Genomic DNA, 21,547 nt, shown 5'->3' with positions numbered 1-21,547 from the left:
CTTGCTCTTGCGTACACTATGAAGAAACTATGCAAACTGAAGAAATGGATGAAAACAACTGCATGGGGTTACCCCTCAAGGGAAGACGATTATTCCTTCTTTTAGAGTTTCGTTACTTATTTACTTACTTACCCTATTTATACCCCACCTTTCTCACCCCGAAGAAGACTCAAAGCGGATTACACATGGCATAATTTGATGCCCCAAAACACATATAAAATAAAGCTTAAATTATTAAACATTTAAAAATTTTAAACATAAACAAGTAAAACATTACAAACAGTTAGAATCACACCATACAAAAATCGTAGTCTAAGTTCTCCCAGTTCTGAGTTCGCCTAGAACAGGCTATGCTCTCACCTTTTGCCATTTCTACTCAGAGAAGGAGTTGGTTCCTTTTTTGTAAGACTTAATACCTTACTTTAATGTTGCTCAAAAAAAAGAAACCACCCCCTTCTTTTGTGTAAAGTGGTGAAAGTTATTTTTGAATGCCCAAATCTGGAAATGTCAGTTGCAGCAGCCAGTGGCAGATGGTTCATTGAGGTGATGCTGGCATTTCTCTCCCACCTCCCATGAGATGATCTTTGCCCCATCCAGAAATCATCAAAATCTATAATTTTGGCCCCCAAACCTGCCCTCTGCTTATACCTGAGGTAGGCCTATACAGGAGTATGTATGGTATAACTTCTTTTGCATAAGGAGTGGCAACATGTGATCCTTAAGATTCAAGGCCACTGCAACCCTTTAATGTCTGCTTTTGCTCTGTACTGGTGCTACCAGCCCATCCAGTTGCAGCCCCTTCTCTTTTTAGTAGCCACACTCATCACTCAGTTCTACATCAGACTGGGGGTGGGGGAGGCTATGCACTGGCTGGATTCTAGACAAAGCCATCCAAAGAACTTTTTATAAAATACACCATAAAATGTGTAAAGAGAGGAATATGATAAGCACATGAAGAATTCAGTACCAATACTTCTCTAGCTCATCCATTAAACCAAAAAGATAGGCACATCATTGCTTCCCTTCTCTTCTTATCACTTCAGCAAGACTTAGGATGACCTCTTTGCTGTTCTTTCATCTGCAGGTGATAATCTTTTCATCCCAGCAGAGGATTTGATATATTCTTGGACAAAACAACTTTTTAGTATAATACCTTGTTTTTCTTCTTCATTTTTAAATCAGTGCTTCAAATGGTTATAATGTTGTTGTTTGGGGATATTTTAATCATAAATTTACGTATGTTTTAGCCATATGTCTTTTTAGTTCTAATTCTCTGTAGTACACAAGCCCCCTTGAGCCCTAGCTAAGTTAGAAGGCTATAAATAAAGAAATGGATGGATGGGGTGGATCATGCTTTACAGGTGCAGGGCTCAATGATTTGGAAAACCACTCTAAAATCCATCACAGAAAGAGGGCTATGTAGAGAGCCATCACTGTTGCTCGTACAAACTTAGTGGTTACTAGAGTTGGGGTTGAATCTTGTTTCATCTGTTTCATTTGTGGTTTTGTACCGTTTCGTCCATTCGGATTGCATGGAATGGTACAAGCCCACAGGAACAAAAGAAACACTGAAACGAATGGCAGAGGGGAATAGTAGCGTTCCCCTCTGCTGATTTTTGTTGCTTGGCTGTAGTCCCTGGCTCTCAGGGCCTTCAGCCAAGCACCGGGTGCTTAATGCTCATAGGTCCTGCCTGCTGGGCCTACGAGCATCGAGTCCTCAATTGCAGGCCCTGGCTGCCAGGCCTACCGTAAAGCACTCGACTGTAGGTCCTGTGAGCCAGGCCTACAAGCCATCGAGCACTTGATGACTCATAGGCCTGGCTCGCAGGGCCTAGTGCTTTGCTACCCAAGGTCCGAAAAAATTGTTTTTTTCGAACCTTGGACATAAAGGCCCATTTGTATAGGCACCCATGTCCGTCAGCGGTGGACAGAAACAGAAATGGGGCCATACAAATGGAACAAATAGAAACGGTAAGTAATTTCATACAAATGCACAACCCTAGTGGTCACTATACCATGTGTCAGAAAATCCGCTGTGTTCCTAAAAACCCAGAAGTTACCCACCCAGGCACTACATTATTTATTTATAAATTATTGCTTTACAAGTACATGTACTTTACCTACTTAGGAATATGCAAATCTGTTGTGTATTTCACTATCTGCCCATATATTCTACTATAGTCTATTCTCATACTATTGTCTATTCTGTCTGATGGGTGGAAGATCTCCAACAGAGCACTCTGCTTTCTCCCTTTTAGCTGGAGGTGCCAAGAATTGAGCCCGAGGCCATCTCTGTTCAAAGTATCTGCTCTGCCTCTACAACATCTTTTTTAATTATGGTCTTTTGCGGATGTATTGAAGGGGGCAGAGAAAACAAGTGTAGCATATTTCTTTTGGTTGCCTGGTTGTCAAGATTTACATTCATTAGTGGTGTCTATGCTGTGTATAAATTGAGCATCTCTTATTCAGAAATCTATAATCAGAAATTCTCCAAAATTGAAAATTGGCTATATGGGTGGCTAAGATAGTGAGAACTCTACTTTCTAGTGGTTTAATGTAAACAAACTCTGTTTCATGCACAAAATTATAAACTGTATAAAATGATCTTCAGGCTATGTGTATAAGGTGTATATGAAACATAAATGAATGTTGTATTTAGACTTATGTCCCATCCCCCAAGATAACCTCATTATGCAAATAAATGCAAATGCAGGTATTCCAAAATCCTAGAAAATCTAAAGTCTAAAACACTTCTTGTCCCAAGCATTTTGGATAAGTGATACTCAACCTTACTGTGATTCTGAACAAACATGGAAATGATATTTCTCCAGTTGAGGAAGCTCTGAGCACAGTTGAAGTGGCTTTAATATATGAACTCCTTCATGAGCAAAATGTATATTAAACCACTTTTATAACATCATCACAACTGGGTGAAAGGATGCTTTTCAGAATGCTTTTCAGCTTCTGAGCTTCTTTAATAATTTTCCAAACCCATTTCTCATAAAGAAGTTCTCGTGCCTCCCCATCTGATGTGCTAGTTCAAAGCACTAAAAATGTATAAGCCATATCGGGACTATATGGCCTAACATCCATCTGGCCTAACAGCTATGAATAGAAATGCCATGGCTCAAATCTCAAATATTCTCATACTTAGTGGGCAGTTTCAGACCTATAATTGCTAAGTTTTTATAATAATCATTGTTGTCTGACCTTTCATAATTACAGGAAAATAATTTATAACATTATCTATGAGAATTTAGGAGATTATTATGCCAGTCTATAAACCATATTGGAGGTTCCCTAGATATCAATAAAAACACATTTTACTGTACAATGTAATTCTACTCTCATACCAAGCAAAGCTTCAAGTCATCTATAAATGGTCATAAATGAAAATGGATAGAAACTGTCTTTTGGCTCTCATTTCCATCCAGTTTACCAAGTGCATTTTTCCTGTGCAATGAGAAATGCCATTCTTGGATTGAAATTACAACCTGTTTGGGATGAAGTTACACTCTTTCCAAAGAGTCAGGTTTTCATAGAATAGTAGAGTTGGAAGAGACCACATGGGCCATCCAGTCCAATCCCTTTGTCATGCAGGAAAAGCACAAAGTATCCCTGACAGATGGCCACCCAGCCTCTGTTTAAAAGTTTCAAAGGAAGGAGCTTCCACCACACTCTGAGGCAGAGAGTTCCCCTGTTGAACAGCTCATTCAATCAGGAAGTTCTTCCTAATGTTTAAGTGGAATTTCCTTTCCTGTAATTGAACCTATTGTTCCTAATCCTAGAAACAGGTTTTCTGCTTCTAGAAGGCAATATGAATTCCGTGACCAAGGAGATTATCACTTCAGTCTGTAAGCTGTGTTGGAAGCTCCATAGAAACAAATAAAAATACTATTTACCACATGATATGAGTCTACAGTTCCTTCACTTATTGCAGGGGTTATGTTCCAGGATCACCCACAATGAGTGAAAATCCACGAAGTAGGGACACAATATTTTAATATTTATACATTATTTTAGTAGTTATACACTATTTTAAGTCTTTATCAAGCAATTGTGTGTTGATAAATCATCTCCTTCTCCTCCCGTTGCCACTTGGGCTCCTTTTCTCTGCCTTTGGCTTCTCCTTCCTCCCTTCCTTAGGCTGTAAATTGTATTTTTTATGATTTATAATAGTCTTTTAGAGTTTATTGAAAAACCACGAAACAGTGAATCCTCAATAAGAGAACTGCAAAGTAGCGAGGGAACACTGTAATCTCATCCTATACCAAGTTTCAAGTCATCTCAGCCCTGTATTTAATGAAAATGGGTTCGGAAAAGATCTTTTGGCTTCAGAAAAGATGCTTTTATTCAACTTTACAAAGCACATTTTATTGAGAGAAATGCTCCTTAGCTACCATGACATCTATCGTGCTCTATCTTTCCCATCTGCCAAAAAAAATTAAGCCTTTTCCTCTTGTTGGTTGAATTGCGCTCCTTCTCGGCTACAAAACAAAACTAGACCCCTTTTCTCCTGATTGTCCAGATTGCTTCTTTTTTAAAAAGTTAACAAAGTAATGGCCCTTGCCTGCAACAAGTCATTTCCCCTATCAATTAAATGTTTCCTTTTCTCCCAAAGCAACATTTTTGAGAATTTTCCATTTTCAGGTACACCTTCCATATGTCAAATATGTCACATTAACAAAAGTTTTAACATTTCAACAGGCTTATTTTAAAAATAAAAATAAAATGGCTAACACCAGAGCTTTATAAATATGAAGTTCGGGGGGGGGGGGGGGGGTAGCCTCGAACACATGAACTCTCAATGTTGTGAAGTTTCTAAAATGGGGAGTGGGCATGTATGAAGACAGCATAAATTAGGGGGAGTCGCATGCCTGCTTGTGCAGTAAGATTATCTCAAGCCAAGATGTTTTTACTTGAGGGACCACATCTCCTTCTACTTGACCCCTGTCATCAGGAGAGGCCCTTCTCTCGGTCCCACCACTGTAGCAGGCACAATTGGTGGGAATGGGAGAGCTTTTTTGGCTCCATGTCTCTGTGGCTCTGGAACTCTCTTCCTAGAGAGGTATTATCAACCCCCTCCTTACTGGTTTTTCCATCTCAAATTAAAACTTTCTTGTGGAGCCAGGCCTTCCCAGATGAATGATTATAAACTGCTGGTTATATTCACCTTTGAATGTTTTATTGGTCCCAGCAACTGTGACATGGCCTTATAAAAATGGAATTTCTTAGGAGCTGTATAATTTATTTTTATAAATATCCCCAATAGCCTGAAGCTTTGGTATTTGTCATAAGTCATTAACTGTTATATATGGGGTGTTAAAAAAAGTTTTTTTTAAAATTGGCATTTGATGTTTTAGTTGGTTATGTATTGTATGTATTTTATGTATTCATGTACAGTAGAGTCTCACTTATCCAACATAAACTGGCCGGCAGAACGTTGGATAAGCGAATATGTTGGATAATAAGGAGAGATTAAGGAAAAGTCTATTAAACATCAAATTAGGTTATGATTTTACAAATTAAGCACCCAAACATCATGTTATACAATATATTTGACAGAAAAAGTAGTTCAATACGCAGTAATGCTATGTAGTAATTACTGTATTTACGAATTTAGAATCAAAATATCACGATATATTGAAAACATTGACTACAAAAATGTGTTGGATAATCCAGAATGTTGGATAAGCAAGTGTTGGATAAGTGAGACTCTACTGTATATGTATTTGCATTTTTAAACTTTTGTACGTCACTTTAAATCTCACCCATGGGAAAAAGTGGAATAGAAATGGATAATAATAATAATAATAATTTTGACACATGTGATAACATTCTAAATAAATAGTAGGTGATAGTTGTTATCATCAACTTCATCCAAGTAGCAGGAAATTTAAAGATTTATGGTAACATTTTAGAAAGCAGTGAATATATAAATTATGAAACAACAGCATAGAAAGTGCCATCATACCAGAATAAGAGGACAGACATTTCCTTGTTTTGCTTTTGACATTTTGACAGGAAATTATAATCTGCTATTATTTTCCACAATAATGTATTTATTTTATTTATTTACTACATTTATATCCCACCTTTCTTACCACAAAAAGGGGATTCAGAATGGCCTTACAAAAAGGCAGCAGTTTGATGCCATGAATACATACATGCATACAGTAAAAATAAACATTAAATAAAATATACATTAAAACCAAAAATTAAAAACAATTATTAAAATCGCATCATCCAGAGTCAACTCCAATAAAACATTTAGAGGAAGGGCAGTTTTGCACTGTATTTATCTGCCTTTGCTGTCCATCTTTCTTTCTTCCTATTGGAAGTAGCTTAATTTTTGAAAGCAGGCGACTTAAAAATGCAAGAATGTTGCCCATGGTTACAGGAAGGAAGGCTTATTTTAGAATCTCATTTCGATCATAGAAAACTTTGCCTGTGTTTAACATAGTGACAAGAAATATGGAAATAGATAAGATAGATAGATAGATAGATAGATAGATAGATAGATAGATAGATAGATAGAGTAATTCTAGCATTCTAAAACCAAAAAGTTAACAATATTTCCTATGCTTACGTAAAGCTATGAATTAATGAATTATCTCCATCAAGACACGTAACTTTGGCTAGCAAGAAATTAGATCAAAATACTTCCATTTCACAGTTATTGCTGAAAAGACAAACATTCAAAGGAAGTCCCTCTGGACTGTGGGAGAATAATATCATGGGAATACATATGCAGCTGAATCCCCAAGTGTGGTCCCATGGAATATTTTTGTCTCTCTCTTCTCCCAAGAGTTTTTCCTTTGTTGGTAACAGAAAGAAAAAGTATAGAAAAGTACGATCTAGCAGACCTTCTGGATATTTGTTGTCTTGGGGTGGAGGGACTGAGAAAGGTTGCTGAATCCATGAAATATGTGATGGTGATAACTATATATGCAAGCCATTTGCAGTTATAATCTTAGGTGTCATTTTGCTGACAGTAAGTCCACTGAACTCCACAGGGTTTAAACATGGAAAGAACAAAGCACCAGGTTTTGAAAAGCTACCTTTTTAAACACCAACTGCATAATTATATGCATATTTATATGGAAGTAAGTCTCAAATTTGCCTCCTAGGAGTTTTCTTGTTTAGTGTGCATTTCTAATTTGAAGAAAGTAATGAATAATTTTAGGAATTTTCTTCCTACTGCACAGGGTGTTTTGGTTTTTGTTTTGTTTTTTTACATTTAGGACAAAAAATAGCATTTTCTATGCAAATAAAAGCCATGTATGAATTTTGCAAAGAATATATCCTGAACTGTAAAGATTCTTATCCGTCCAGGATTCTCTTCAGTTTCCTGACACTCAAGATCAGCATGCCTTAACCTGGAGGTCAGGATTCCTGGGGCGGTGGCGTGGGGGGGTGTCAGAAGGGTTGCCAAAGACCATTAGAAAACACATAGTTCAGAGAAGTTTGGCCCAATTCGGTGGGATTCAAAGGGCTCTTTGATTGTAGGTGAACTATAAATCCCAGCAACTATAATTCCCAAATCTCAAAGCCTATTTTCCCCCAAACTCCACCAGTATTCACATTTGGGCATATTGAGTATTTGTGCCAAGTTTGGTCCAGAACTATCATTATTTGGGGTCTACACTACTCTCTGGATGTAGGTGAACTACAACTCCCAAACTCAAGGTCAGTGCCACCAAACCCATCCAGTATTTTCTCTGTTGGTCATGGGAGTTCTGTGTGCCATCATTGGTGGAGTTCAGAATGCTCTTTGATTGTAGGTTAAGTACGAGGGTTATCCGGAAAGTAGATTAGGTTTTGGAATTAAAAATGAACAAAGTATAGGAGAAAACATTTACCATATGCAGTTGAAAGCCAAACCCAAATACCACTTCTCAACATAGTTGCCATTCAAATTTAGGCACTTTCATCGCTATGATAAGTGCCTAGATTTGAATGGCAACTATGTTGAGAAGTGGTATGTGGGTGTGGCTTTCAACTGCATATGGTAAATGTTTTCTCTTATACTTTGTTCATTTTAAATTCTAAAACCTAATCTACTTTCTGGATAACCCTCGTATAAATACGAGCAACTACAACTCCCAAATGACAAAATCAACCCCCCCCCCCAACCCCACCAGGTATCGAGTATTTGTGCCAAATTTGGTGCAGTGAATGAAAATCCATCCTGCATATCAGATATTTACATTATATTCATAACAGTAGCAAAATTACAGTTATGAAGTAGCAATGAAAATAATTTTATGGTTGGCATTAGGAAGGTTGAGAACCACTGCCCAAGACTAACATGTTTTTAGATCACAAGGGGATGGGAATCTTCAAAAATATTTGCCAAATAAAATATGTTATTCTAAAAGTCTCACAAGATTCTCTGTGATTTAAGATTATCTTTCTTAAAATTTGTGTAATCAGGTAAACTAAGCTCTCAAGAACTCCAAACAAATAAGAAGGCTTTGAACTATTGCCTCATTGGAATTAGTAGATCTTAGTGCTGAATAGACTTTCATTGATTTGGATTATACCAGATCTGACTACTGACCACACTAGATTGGGAATTCTGAGAGTTGTAGTACAACTACTATAGTTTTGTTCAAACTATTTGGGACTTTTCAGTAAACACCCAGGATTGTACTGCCTAATCATTGGTTTGTGTCATTGACAAGCACATCTAATTCTTTACAAAGACAAACATCTTTTCCCCAAAAAGCAACTTGATCCTATTCAAGTTAGCTATTTCAATATCATTATGCTCTACTTTAGAAGTAATGCTAAAATTCTGTGCACATCATCAGGGATAAAATCCTACCGTACATTCTGGTTGTTGTGTTTTTCTGATTAAATGTATCTGCTCAAGCCCCAAGTGTGTATAAAATTGGTCATAGCAAGGATTACTTACAACAAAGTGTGTAGTCTCACAGCTGGTCTTCTTTGCCAATTTACTAAAAATAAATTGGGTGGGGGATAAACAAGGAGATTCAGATTATGTATCTGAATTTCCTTTTTTTGGCTTATATATGTGCCTCTTAACATAAGCTGAAGTAATAAAATGTTAGGAGGCAAGCTAACTAGGAACAAGCATAGTTTTCTCCCTCACTTCATACTTTAAATATGATCCTGCAGCACACATGGCTTATGCCAAGCTGGTTGTGGCCTGTGACTGCCACCCATAAAATTAGACTTTTCTGCATGGTATTGCAAACCTATGGCCTACTGCATGACTAAAATGGATGTTGCTATCATGATACTGGTGATTTCCCTCTTCAATTACGATTTAATTACAGTCATAGGGAGCAGAACCTTTAGACTCTATTTGCCTCAGTGGACTAGAGGTTTAACTAGAGAAGACATGAGACTATCTACTGGTGTGTTTAAATTAAAGATTTATTTAACCTCCAGGAAATAAAGAGGTCGTCAGGTCTCAGAGATGAATGGACAAGGGACAGCCAGAAATAAGAGGAAAATCAATGAACTACAAAGAAAACACAATCTAAACATTAAAATAATGTAGATTTAATAGTAGGACATTGCTTCTTATATGCAAGATTTATAAGATGCATATTAGCCACAATTAACCATTTAAGATCCACTATATTGGCCTCTAATCTTTCACCAGTCCTCTAGTTCAGAGCTTCTTAAGCTTTTTAAATTCACAATTCCCTTTTAACAAGAAATAATTACAAAATCCCAAGTATATAAAGGAAAAAGGGAGGGAGAAACCAAGAAAGACACACATGTGCATACAAGAAAGGGGGGCAGGCAAACAGGCAGAGAGATACAAGGGGAGCAAAAAGACATGAAGGCAAGGGGGAGAGAGATAAGGGAAAACAGAGATGACTGCATAAGGGGGGAGGGGAGGGGAGGGAAGGGAAGGCAGAGAGATGTGCATGTGCACATGCTCAGGAAAAGAAAGAAAGTCGACACCAACACACAATTATGACAATCCCACTTGGGGTCCCGACCCATACTTTAAGACGTTCTGCCCTAGTTTATGCTTACTTTGTTCACAGAGGCATACAAATTCATGCTGAAGATTCAAGAGAAAGGACCTATAGCTACTTATACCAATAGGTAGATATTAGGCTTATGCATTTCAGGTGAATCTCTATCCGTTTCTGCTTGCTGGATACCGGAAGCCTCCCATATTCATTTTCCAGTGCCTCACAAAAATGGGCATGCTGCTGAATGGGTTTTCGTTCCGCATCCAAAAAAATGGGTTTTTTTTGGCCTATTGGCCAAAAAGGGCCAGCATTAGCACAACAGGTTAATCACTAGCTGCAGCTGCAGTAAATCTTACTTGTCACCCGAAAGGTTGACAATTCAAAGTCGGGGCAGGGTGAGCTCCTGACCTTCAGCCCAGCTCCCTGCCCACCAAGGGGATTGAAAATGTAAATAGATAAATTTACAATGTAATGTAATCTATTTACATTGCAATGTAAATAGATAAATCGGAACCTCACTAAAGCGGGGAGGTAGTTTAGGCACAGTGTTTTAATCAGAAAAAGGAGGCAAAGTTTACAAACAAAGAAGATTACAAACAAAGGAGATTCCGCCTGAACATCAGGAAGAACTTCCTCACTGTGAGAGCTGTTCGACAGTGGAACTCTCTCCCCCGGACTGTGGTGGAGGCTCCTTCTTTGGAGGCTTTTAAGCAGAGACTGGGTGACCATCTGTCGGGGGTGCTTTGAATGCGATTTCCTGCTTCTTAGCGGGGGGTTGGACTAGATGGCCCATGAGGTCTCTTCCAACTCTGCTATTCTATGATTCTATGAAAGAATGCTCTTAGTCAAGGAGATGGCGTGACAGCACCCCCTGTCACCGGAAACCGAGCACAGCCTCCAGAGATGCCGAAATGATGGGGAAAAGCCTATATAATATCTCTATCTGTTGTCTGTCTTGTCTTTGTATAATCGAATATATGAATGTTTGCCATATATGTGGGTGAGAAGGGTGGAATATAAATACTGTAAATAAATAAATAATAAAATTGGCAGCAATAACAGTGGGGAACTTACAAGGCTCGCCTTTCCTCTGGGAGCTTTTCCTTTCTTCCCTTCAAGGGAGCCTCAACAACAGGGTTAAGAAAGCACACTATCCAGCCCATTATGGGGGGGGGGGGGAGACTTCCCACAGGCTCCTCTTCCATATCCTTCATTAAGACCTGGATTTTAAAAAGCATCAGCGTTACCACTCTTAACATTCTGGATCTTTTCCCTGTAGAGGAGGAGAATGGGTTTTATGCTTCTTAAAGCAGTTCTACTCTCGAGGAGAGGACAGCACACAGCTTTCCAAGGCATTTCTTCTCTCCCAGCACAACAGCACACAGCTTTCCAAGACATTTTAAGGAGGCACAGGGAAAGAAGAACGATGACCTGGTGTTGAGTTGACCTATCCTCCCTAGACTACCTTAAAAATCCCCTCTCTTGCCTGCAAGACTGCAATCTCCTTTTTGCTTGGGGTTTTGCTTCCTTAAAGCTGTTTCTACTTTAGAGAAGAGGTAGCCTTCTCTTTTTTGTTTGCTGGGATTACTACTATTAGTAATAATTATTAATTTTAGCAGTATTTTCTGAAGGAGGAGAAGGGAAGGAGAAAAGAAGCTAAAAGGGTGAAAGCTCCAAAGGTGCACACATACCCCACCCACTGTCCCTCAAGTCCCCAACTCCCAGTCAGTCCCACTAAATAAAAAGAATTAGGAAAATGAAGGAAAATCAAAAAGATTCAATTATGATGCCAAATAGGGGAGGGGGGGCACAGATCGGCTCCTGTTTGCTTTACTATCGGGCAGGTTTTCGTACCATTAGGTGCTCCTGGAGGTGCCGGAGGTTCTGGAGGTACCAAAGGAAATGGAATCTGCGCACAACTTTAGATTTCTGAAGCCACAAGAGAAGATTGAGGAAGATTGCTTGAGGAAAATAAAGATCACAAGAATAAGCCTAAGATAAATGTACTGTATAAGAGTGGGAGAGAACAAAAGAAATTGGTATGTTTTAATATCTCTTCCCCAGAGAAATTAAAACAAAAGAAAAATAAAAAATTGATTTTTAAAAGAACCAAAATGTGCTAAATTGAGCATTTTCTCAAAATTAGTGCAAAAAAGTAAACTAAGCTCTCAAGACCCCAAAACGAATGTTGCAAACAGTAAAACCCAAAGGAGAAAAGAGAAGATAAATTAGAGAGCCCTTTTTTCTCAATAGCGTCTGATTTTCCACACATGCCAAACATTTCCTGTCTTCTGACTGGTTTCTCAAATACATTGTACTGCTTTTTATTTATGCTGTTCAAAAACAGCACCCCTGTGTTTTATGGCAAATAATGTGATTTTTGTCAACTTGAAAATTTTTAGTGCATTCATTATTTCTCCATACCATTCCATTCAATCGTCCTGCTGTTTCACCAAGACTTTGGACCTTATCAGATGAAGTCTTCTATGTGTCTTCACATCTTTTCTCCCCATTGCCAAAATGGAGTCCAGTAGATGCCATCACATGATGCAAGGCAACTTCTAGCGGGACTCTGTGAGGCTCTATTTCAGCAGCATGGAGAAACAGAACCCTGAGTTTGGAAGAGTTGGGTGTTACCTGACTGGAGAACAGAAGAGGAAGTGATAAAAGGATGGGAAACAATGTGGGTTGGGAGATCATCACAGAAGACAGGAAAAAATGGTAGGGAACGAAGGAGGACGGCTCCTTCCGCTCCCCCCCCCCCCCGGTCACCTGATGAGGTCCTTAGTCACCTCAGCAACAGTTTATCTTTTTTGCTCCTTCTACGATCCTAAGGGTCTAAGCATAGATTATTCTGCCACTTTTTTTAGAAGAAACAGTCATAATAATCCAAAGATTTATTTCATTCTGATCCATAAGCTCATCGTCATTTTTCCAAATGTGTAATACTCTAACATTGCATCCAAATTACATGTATTATTTCACTACATTTGATATATAAAGTACATAGGAGGGGCATACATGTATTGATACACATGTTTCTTCTTCTGCAGAATCAAGTGAACATGAAGAGAAGAGTACGGGTGCCACAGGTGAAACATCCTCTCAGCCTTACCCTGCCCCTGTGTACAGCCAACCCGAAGAAGGAAAGGAAGATATGGATATAACAAAACAGCCAAAACCTGAAGAAAATGATGAATTGGGCCCTTTACCTGACAACTGGGAAATGGCTTATACAGAGAAGGGAGAGGTCTACTTTATTGAGTAAGTATTTGAAAATGAAAATGGTAACACCATCCTATATGCATTCATCAAAACATTGTAAAATACCACTGAGTTCAGTGAAACTTATATCCAAATGTATGTAGGTTACAGACCAATAATGTTACAACACAGCATCTCAACCCAAAGAGTGCTCACCAGTGGTTCATCTTTATCCTAGAAAGAAGAGTCTAGTGGGGTGCTTCAGGGTTTTGTCCTAGGCCTGGTGCTGTTTAATATCTTTATTAATGACTAGGATGAAGGTTTAGAGGGCATACTTACCAAGTTTGCAGATGACACCAAATTGGGAGGGATAGCTAAAATAGTACTCCAGAAGAAAGGATCAGAATTCAAAATGACCTCAACAGATTAGAGAGCTGGGCCAAATCTAACACACTGAATTTCAACAAGGAGAAAGATATGATACTTCCCAGGCAGAAAAAAAATTGAAATGGAAAGATACAGGATGGGTGACACCTGTATCTACAACTGTTCATATATAAAAGATCTTGGAGTTTGCATGGACAACAAATTGAATATAAACCAACAGTGTGATGTAGCGGCTAAAAAAGCCAATGGGATTTTGGACTGTATAGAAGTATAGTTTTTAGATTAAGGAAAGTCATGGTGGCTCTCTATTCTGCTTTGGTTAGACCTCACCTGTAATACTGTATCCAATTCTGGGCACCACAATTCAAAAGAGATAATGACAAGCTGGAAGGTGTCCAGAGGAGGGCGACTGAAATGATTAAAGGTCTGGAGACTATGCTCTATTAGGAACGTCTTAAAGAACTGGGTATGTTTAGCCTGCAGAAGAGAAGGATGAGAGGAGACATGAGAGCCATGTATAAATATGTGAAAGGGTGTCGGAAGAAAGAGGGAGCAGACTTGTTTTCTGCTGCCCTTGAAACTAGGACTAGGAACAATGGGTTCAAATTACAGGAAAGGAGATTCCATCTGAACATTAGGAGGAACTTCCTGACCGTACAGGCTGTCCAACAATTGAACTCTCTGCCTCGAAGTGTGGTGGAGGCTCCTTCCTTGGAATCTTTTAAACAAAGGCTGGATGGCCATCTGTCAGGGATACTTGGATTGTGCCTTTCCTGCATGACAGGGGGTTGGTCTAGATGGTCTCTTCCAACGCTATTATTCCATGTTTCTATGAACTAATGTGGCAGGACCTTCTGTGAAATAAGAAGACCTTCTAATGCCACCACAGTCTTGAGGCATTACTGGGCAAAATATGTTGGAAATTTTTCTGAAGAATTATTATTGGTATGAACATGCACATGTTGTTTGTAAAACATCCCCAGATTTTATTTATTGATACATGTTACACGTAGTATCCAAAAGTGGTGGCTGTGAGGTAAAAATCAAGGGGGGGGGAGGGCAAATACATAATCTAGAGGCATGATAGATTTATTTGGATTACAACTAAGTGCTACAGTATAGATGCGTAATTTTTTGTTGCATTTCTGATTGGTTTTCCAGTTGTCTAGACATCAGAGGTTTTAGCACTGTTGAGGCTCTCTGAAATTTTCTGATTCTTTATGAATCAGTTTAATTGATGCCATAAAATGTCTGAGTTTGCTTTTGTGAAAAGAAGATATCAAAAAGCTATTTATTTAACATTTTCTCTGAGAAGAGAGACAATAATATATCAGATTCTTAAAAACAGATTGAAAACAGATATTGAAAAATGTAAATCAGATTAAATTGAAAAAAATTCATGCTGGTGAAGTTTGTGTTACTATATCATCCAAAGCTTTGTAAACAGTAATTGGTTTTTGGCTCACATCCCAACACACTTCAATGGGAGTTATCTTTATCACTTCCACTTTCTAACATCCAAAATCAATCTCATGTCTTGTTGGCTTTGTTCCCATTCATTATGTCCTGGAGTTTCTATCTAAATATCTAGCTAAACCTGACCATAATCCTATATCCTCCCATTCCCCATTCACAGTTTTACTGAAATACAGGTGTATGTCACCAGAGATGGAAATAACATGGGAATAATGTTTTCTTTGTTAACTGAGTTATATGTGTAAATGTAATCCTACTTGCAATTTGCTATGATCACACAGGAGGTATTGAATAAAAAAAAACTGGATTGCATTACTTTAAATTCATCCTATCAGTCTAAATGCATCATTTTTGTAGCCATCAGAGCATGTAATGAAACTCAGAGTTCAACTAGGAAAATATATTTTACGAATTAAAAGGCAACAAAGGAAACCCAAGGTACTATCACCTTACAGGCGATTTTAGGGGGTTTTAAATTTCCATTTTAATGTAAAAGTAACATCCTTTAGCGAGTATCAAATGCTTATTTATTAGTTTAATTAAAGAATAACACAAGTAATAGCCCTCTCCACTCATGACGTTTGAGAATTTGTAAGAATTTTATTGGGACACAAAAGTGTCAAAAAATAAAATAGGTGAATATACAAAATGTCTAATTAAAAATAATTCACCTATCTATAACACTAGAAATAAATGAGGTTGCTGTTATTAATCAATTGCATAAATGAGCTTCTACTGATTTGTTCTTGTGCACTCCATTTCCATCTTCTCTCATAAACCAGAGAAGGTCAAAAGCTTGTTTGTAACTGTATGCATCGGCTAACCTATTTACTATCTTTCTGAGTAACCATTCTTTGTGAATCGGTTTTTGTAATTAAAATACTATGGGCCCTTGGTATCCACTGGGGTTTGCTTCAGTACCTCTTCTGGAAGAGCAAAATCCAAGGATACTGAAGTCCTATTACAGTAGAGTCTCACTTATCCAAACTTCGTTCATCCAACGTTCTGTATTATCCAACACAGTCTGCCTCATGCCCGGATCAACAGCAACACACAGTGGGCCAACATGGCCAACAATTTAGATCTTGCCTTTGGATGATGTGTCTCATATTGGAATGTATTTTAATTATGTTTTATATCTGTTTTAATTTTTATAATTCTATTTCATGTCTGTGTTTTATGCCCAAGGCACTGTATAAGTGCTGTTTGTAAGCCTCCGTGAGTCCCCCCTGGGGTAGAGAAAGGCGGGATATAAATATGGTAAATAAATAAATAAAATAAAACAATAACACAAGTGCAGCCACACCCCCAAACAATTAGCACACTTGTTGTAAAAGATTTTTTGGAACTTAATTTGTACAAACATAATGTAATTTAACGTTTAATAGGCTTTTCCTTAATCCCTCCTTATTATCCAACATTTTCACTCTTCACAACATTTTCACAGCATCCTGCCAGTACATTTATGTTGGATAAGCAAGACTCTACTGTATATACAATTGTGTAGCCAAACTATGTCTCTAAAATAACATGGCTACCAATTCAAATTAGTGCCTAAGAATCTGTACAATGTTGGGAAGTTATAGCATACTAAACATCTTTTCCTGCCCCACCTTCTTTCTCCTTCTCCCTATAAGTCCTAGCTAAGATATTTTCCTTCCCTTTTCTCTCTCCCTCCCTGTCTTCTGCTTCTCTTCCCTCCCTAGTTGCTCTCATCATCACATTTATTTTGTAGTTTTTTTTCACTCCTCCTCATTTTTTCTCCTTTCTCCAAACGTTTCTTAGAATATAGCTCTATCCCTAGATATCATGTATTGACTCTGAAATCTCAGGTCCGAAGTTCCTCCTGATTTGACAACTCCAACCTGTGTTAAATTGCTGAAGGAATATTCGGCACATAACCTAGAAAAAGAAATTCCTCAGTAGGATCACATGGGCCTTGGGAGGGAATATATCCAAATATCATATTCAATCTTTTTCAGATGTTCTAATGTACCTGAAATGTTGTCTTCCATATCTAAAAGTGTGTTTATTTAATATCCAACCTTTCCTCTGAGATGATCACGTTGAGAACAAAATTTGATATAATATCTGATACAAAGTTTTAATAATTAAATAAACAGTTGCATTGAATTGCAGCAATCCAAATACATTAAATGGTACTAAAGAGTTTCAAAAATATAATATGCCCATTGAAAGGCTCCTTCTTCCAAGTATCTTAAAAGCCAAAGGTTTCGCTAAATAAAAAGGTCTTTTCCAGAGGAAAGAGAGTGGAGCGGGGAAGAACGGAGGATTCGGTGGGAAGGATTTCCACAACTTGAAAGTAGTCACTATAGAATTTATTACTTATTGCTCCACTTTTTCTAATGCTTTTCACAGTATCTAGTTATTGTTCTAAAAATAGCCAAGAATAATGCAATTCAAGCTAGGAAAAACTACAGATTAGGTGGTGTAATTGGTTAAGCAAACAAACCCAACAGGTGCTTACCAATGCTTTCTTTTCATCCTGGAAAGAAGAGACGAGTGGAGTGCCGCAGAGTTGCGTCCTGGGCCTGGTTCTGTTCAACAGCTTTATTAATTACTTAAATTGAGAGTTAGAAGGCATGATCATCAAGTTTACAGATGACACCAAATTGGGAGGGATAGCTAATACTCCAGAAGACAGGAGTAGAATTCAAAACAATCTTGACAGATTAGAGAGATGGGCCAAAACTAACAAAATGATGTTCAACAGGGACAAATGCAATATATTCCACTTAGGCAGAAAAAGTGAAATGCAAAAACACAGAATGGGGGACACCTGGCTCAAAAACAGTACATGTGGAAAAGATCTTGGAGTCCTCGTGGACAACAAATTAAACATGAGCCAACAATGTCATGTGGCAGCAAAAAAAGCCAATGGGATTTTGGCCTGCATAAATACGAGTCTAGTGTCTAGATCCAGGGAAGTCATGCTCCCCCTCTATTCTGCCTTGGTCAGACCACACCTGGAATACTGTGTCCAATTCAGAGCATCGTAATTTAAGGAAGATGTCAACTACCCAGAATGTGTCCAGAGGAGGGCGACTAAAATGATCAAGGGTCTGAAGAACAAGCCCTATGAGGAGCAGCTGAAAGAGCTGGGCATGTTTAGCCTGCAGATGAGAAGGCTGAGAGGAGACATGATGACTATGTAAAATATGTGAGGGGAAGTCATAGGGAGGAGGGAGCAAGCTTGTTTTCTGCTGCCCTGGAGACTAGGATGTGGAACAATGGCTTCAATCCTCAGGAAAGGAGATTCCTCCTGAACATTAGAAAGAACTTCCTAACTGTTAGAGCTGCTCAGCTCTGTGCCCCGGATTGTTGTGGGGGCTTTTTCTTTGCAGGCTTTTAAACAGAGGATGGATGGCCATCTGGTAGGGGTGCTTTGAATGCGATTTTCCTGCTTCTTGGCAGGGAGTTGGACTGGATGGTCCATGAGGTCTCTTCCAACTCTATGATTCTATGATTCTAAGAGCCATTCAAAATATACTTCAAATCCCAGGCAAAAACATATCCTGATTCAACAGGAGAATCTATTGGCGGCCAGTTCAGAGGTCAGCCATTGGCAGCTCTTCAGATGTTGTGGAACTACAGTTCCCATCAACTATAACCAGTGTAACCAGTAGCAACAGATGATGGAAATTAGAGCTTCCTTCCCAGTCCTAATAAAATAAAAGCTGCTCTGTGGACCTTCTTTCTCCCACCTTCCCCTTTCTTTCTCTCATATTGTCTTCTTTTCTGGGGGAAGGTTTTATCCTTTCTTCTACTCAGCAGGGTCCCATTGTTATTGTTTTGATATTGGGAAAACCTTTCGCATGAGTTGCTCCTTCAAGAACTCCACACACACTGTAGTTGCTTTATACCCTCCTCCCCCTTCCATTGCCTATCTTTCTACACTTTGAGAATAATGTGTTTCATAGTTATAGTCATTTAACTGAGAGTAATCAAAGTAATTTTAGTTGTTATTTGAAGGTGAGTCTTACAACTTTTTTTGTTCCCAAACTAAAAACAAACCCAAAAAACATAGAGGGAAGGTTCAGTTATTTGTTTTGGGTAGCTGTTCAGCCTCCATACTAGTCCTTGCTCCTTTTGGGGAGAGGACTCTGTAATTTGTGCATCCTTGTTGTACAGACTGGGAGCATGTCCCACTGAATTCAGTAGGACCTTGTGGCTTAGACAAGCAGAAGACAGTGCATGATGTAAAGAAGGCCAGTTTTGGTTAGTAATTTTATTGGCATATCCAACACTAAGCATGCAAACTGGTTTAATAATCATTCCCTTTCCCTTGGGAACTTTGGGGCTGTGCATTTAGAAAGGTGAGCCAAAAGATCCTATTATTCCATGGATTTCAAAATAAGGACAATGTGACACTCACAGTGTCATAAAACCCACTACGCATGGCGCATAGATATGGCCTTTTCTTTGTATTTGGTGATTGCAGCCTTGGGGAAAATACTCTTGCTTTCAGATAAACTATTGAATGTGTTGTATGTCTTCTGATTGCCGTTGAGATATTCCTCCCAAACTAATTAGTGCATTTAGTAATCAGGCTCACAGAGATTATGACTGTTTTTCTATTGATGAGGTCATCTGGATTCTTGGCTGACCGAACTGTAGCCAGCCAGGAAATAAAAAGTTAATGGCACTGAAATAATAATCCCTTTCTGGATTCTCTTCTTGTATCCTTACACTCCGTCCTCTCTGCCAGTAATAATTTCCCTTCAATGAATGCCTTGAATGGAGCGCCTTGAATGAGTGCATGAGTGGCACAAATGGCTTGAATGAGTGGGTGAGCAGAAGGTGACATTTAGAAAATAATTCTTGGCTTTCCTATTTCAGGACTTTGATGTAATTGAAATTTCGGGAATGGTAAAGGTTAAATTTCAAAAAGCACAGTCTGCAAGTAGAATGCAGGTGGGTGCTCTATGAAAGCAAGGATTAGAGAGCTGGAGTAGTAATTGCTCATATAATACTTTTCTGAAGTGGAATGTCTTCTCTTTTTTCAGGCAATGGCAGAGAAATCAGGCAGTGTCATGAATTTGCTCATGCAGAAAATACTGGAAACTGTTCATTTTTAACCTGAAATTTAGTCTTATTCTACTTCCATCTGGTAAAGCACAAAAAGTGCACAATGAGAAATTAAGGAAGACCACCCTTTATATTGCTTTGCATTGTAGAATATAAAATAGCTGTCTAGGACACTAATGTAGAATGATTCCTGAGTGAATATTTAATTTAATTTACCTGAATCTTTATAAGCCCCTTTATAAGCTCTCACATGGCATCAATGAGCTATAGAAGTTTCTTAAATAATTTAAAATGAATTGTAATATGAATATAAAACCTAAATTTAAACAAGTCATTTCAGACTGTATGAATTGTAAATGCAGGTACCAGTTACATATTCATTATTATTTAACTTGGATAGACAATAAATTTACCCGAGTCTAATGCTAAATTACATTGCCAAAATTTAGGTGTGCATTAGATTTGATGACGCATTAGAATCGTGCACATAAACCCAGTTACGTGCAAAGGACTGGTGGTGGCAGCAGCCTCAGGGCTCTGTGGTGCTTGGAGGAGGAGCTGGTGCTGCATAGTCACAGATCCTGCCTCCCAGATGGCCTCATGGTCTCTTGCCCTCCTCAAGCTCAGCTCCATGCAGTTCCCAACTGGCCTCATTTACAAGGCCTTCAAAATCTGCTCTAGGATCAAGAAATAAAGCAAGATGTTGAGTGACTGATCCACTTTTTTGAGGACAACAATTTGTTCAACACAAACACTTTTTTCAAGCAACCAAAGAGATGACTGTATACATTGACATCACCTGATGGCAATAGAGAAATAAAATAGACTGCATAATGGGAAACAGAAGATGAAGAAGCACCATTCTGACTGCAAAACTAGCCCAGGAACAGATTGTAATATAGACCATGAACCCTAACATCAAATATTAGAATAAAGCTAAAGAACCACTAGAATAAAACATCATGTGAAAAATATTATCTAAAGAACCTTTCCATAGAATGTAAAGATAATGTAAAATATATATCAGGGGAATTTAGAAATAGGCTCACCATGTTAGCTCTAGGTCTAAGCTTGATGGACCAGGAAGTAGTATACGTGTATTGTAATAGAAATTTATCTAAGTAATAGGTGTCTTGGATTATATTTCTATAAAGGTTGGGCATTCCCTATCCAGAATTCCTAAATCTGAAATACTCCAAATCTGAAATTGTCCACATGTGTGGCAGAGATGGTAATGCCTTTGGTTTATGATGCTTCAATGTACTCAACCTTTGTTTCATGCACAGAATTATTGAAAAATATTGTGTATTACCTATAGTGTATGTGTATGATGCGTATGTGAAACATCAGTAATTTTCCCCAAGATATCTCATTATGTATATAAATGCAAACCGAAGTATTACAAAGTCAGAAATATTTATTTATTTATTTCCAGCATTTATATCCTGCCCTTCTCACCCGAAAGGACT

General features: G+C 38.2%; 1 protein-coding gene across 21 annotated transcripts in view; it reads left to right on the top strand.

Moving 5' to 3' along the window:
* magi2 (membrane associated guanylate kinase, WW and PDZ domain containing 2) overlaps nucleotides 1-21,547 on the top strand; it is a 929,612-nt gene that overhangs the window by 562,487 nt on the left and 345,578 nt on the right. For all 21 annotated transcript variants that reach the window (XM_062983516.1, XM_062983514.1, XM_062983518.1 and 18 more), the window contains one exon: nucleotides 13,016-13,226. In XM_062983516.1, the coding sequence (XP_062839586.1) occupies nucleotides 13,016-13,226 (211 nt within the window). The remainder of the gene's footprint in view (nucleotides 1-13,015; nucleotides 13,227-21,547) is intronic.

This window comes from Anolis carolinensis, chromosome 5, assembly GCF_035594765.1.
Source record: "Anolis carolinensis isolate JA03-04 chromosome 5, rAnoCar3.1.pri, whole genome shotgun sequence".
Lineage (NCBI taxonomy): Eukaryota > Metazoa > Chordata > Lepidosauria > Squamata > Dactyloidae > Anolis > Anolis carolinensis.
The sequence above is the reverse complement of the archived record's forward strand: the minus strand, read 5'-3'. Positions and strand labels throughout refer to the sequence as shown.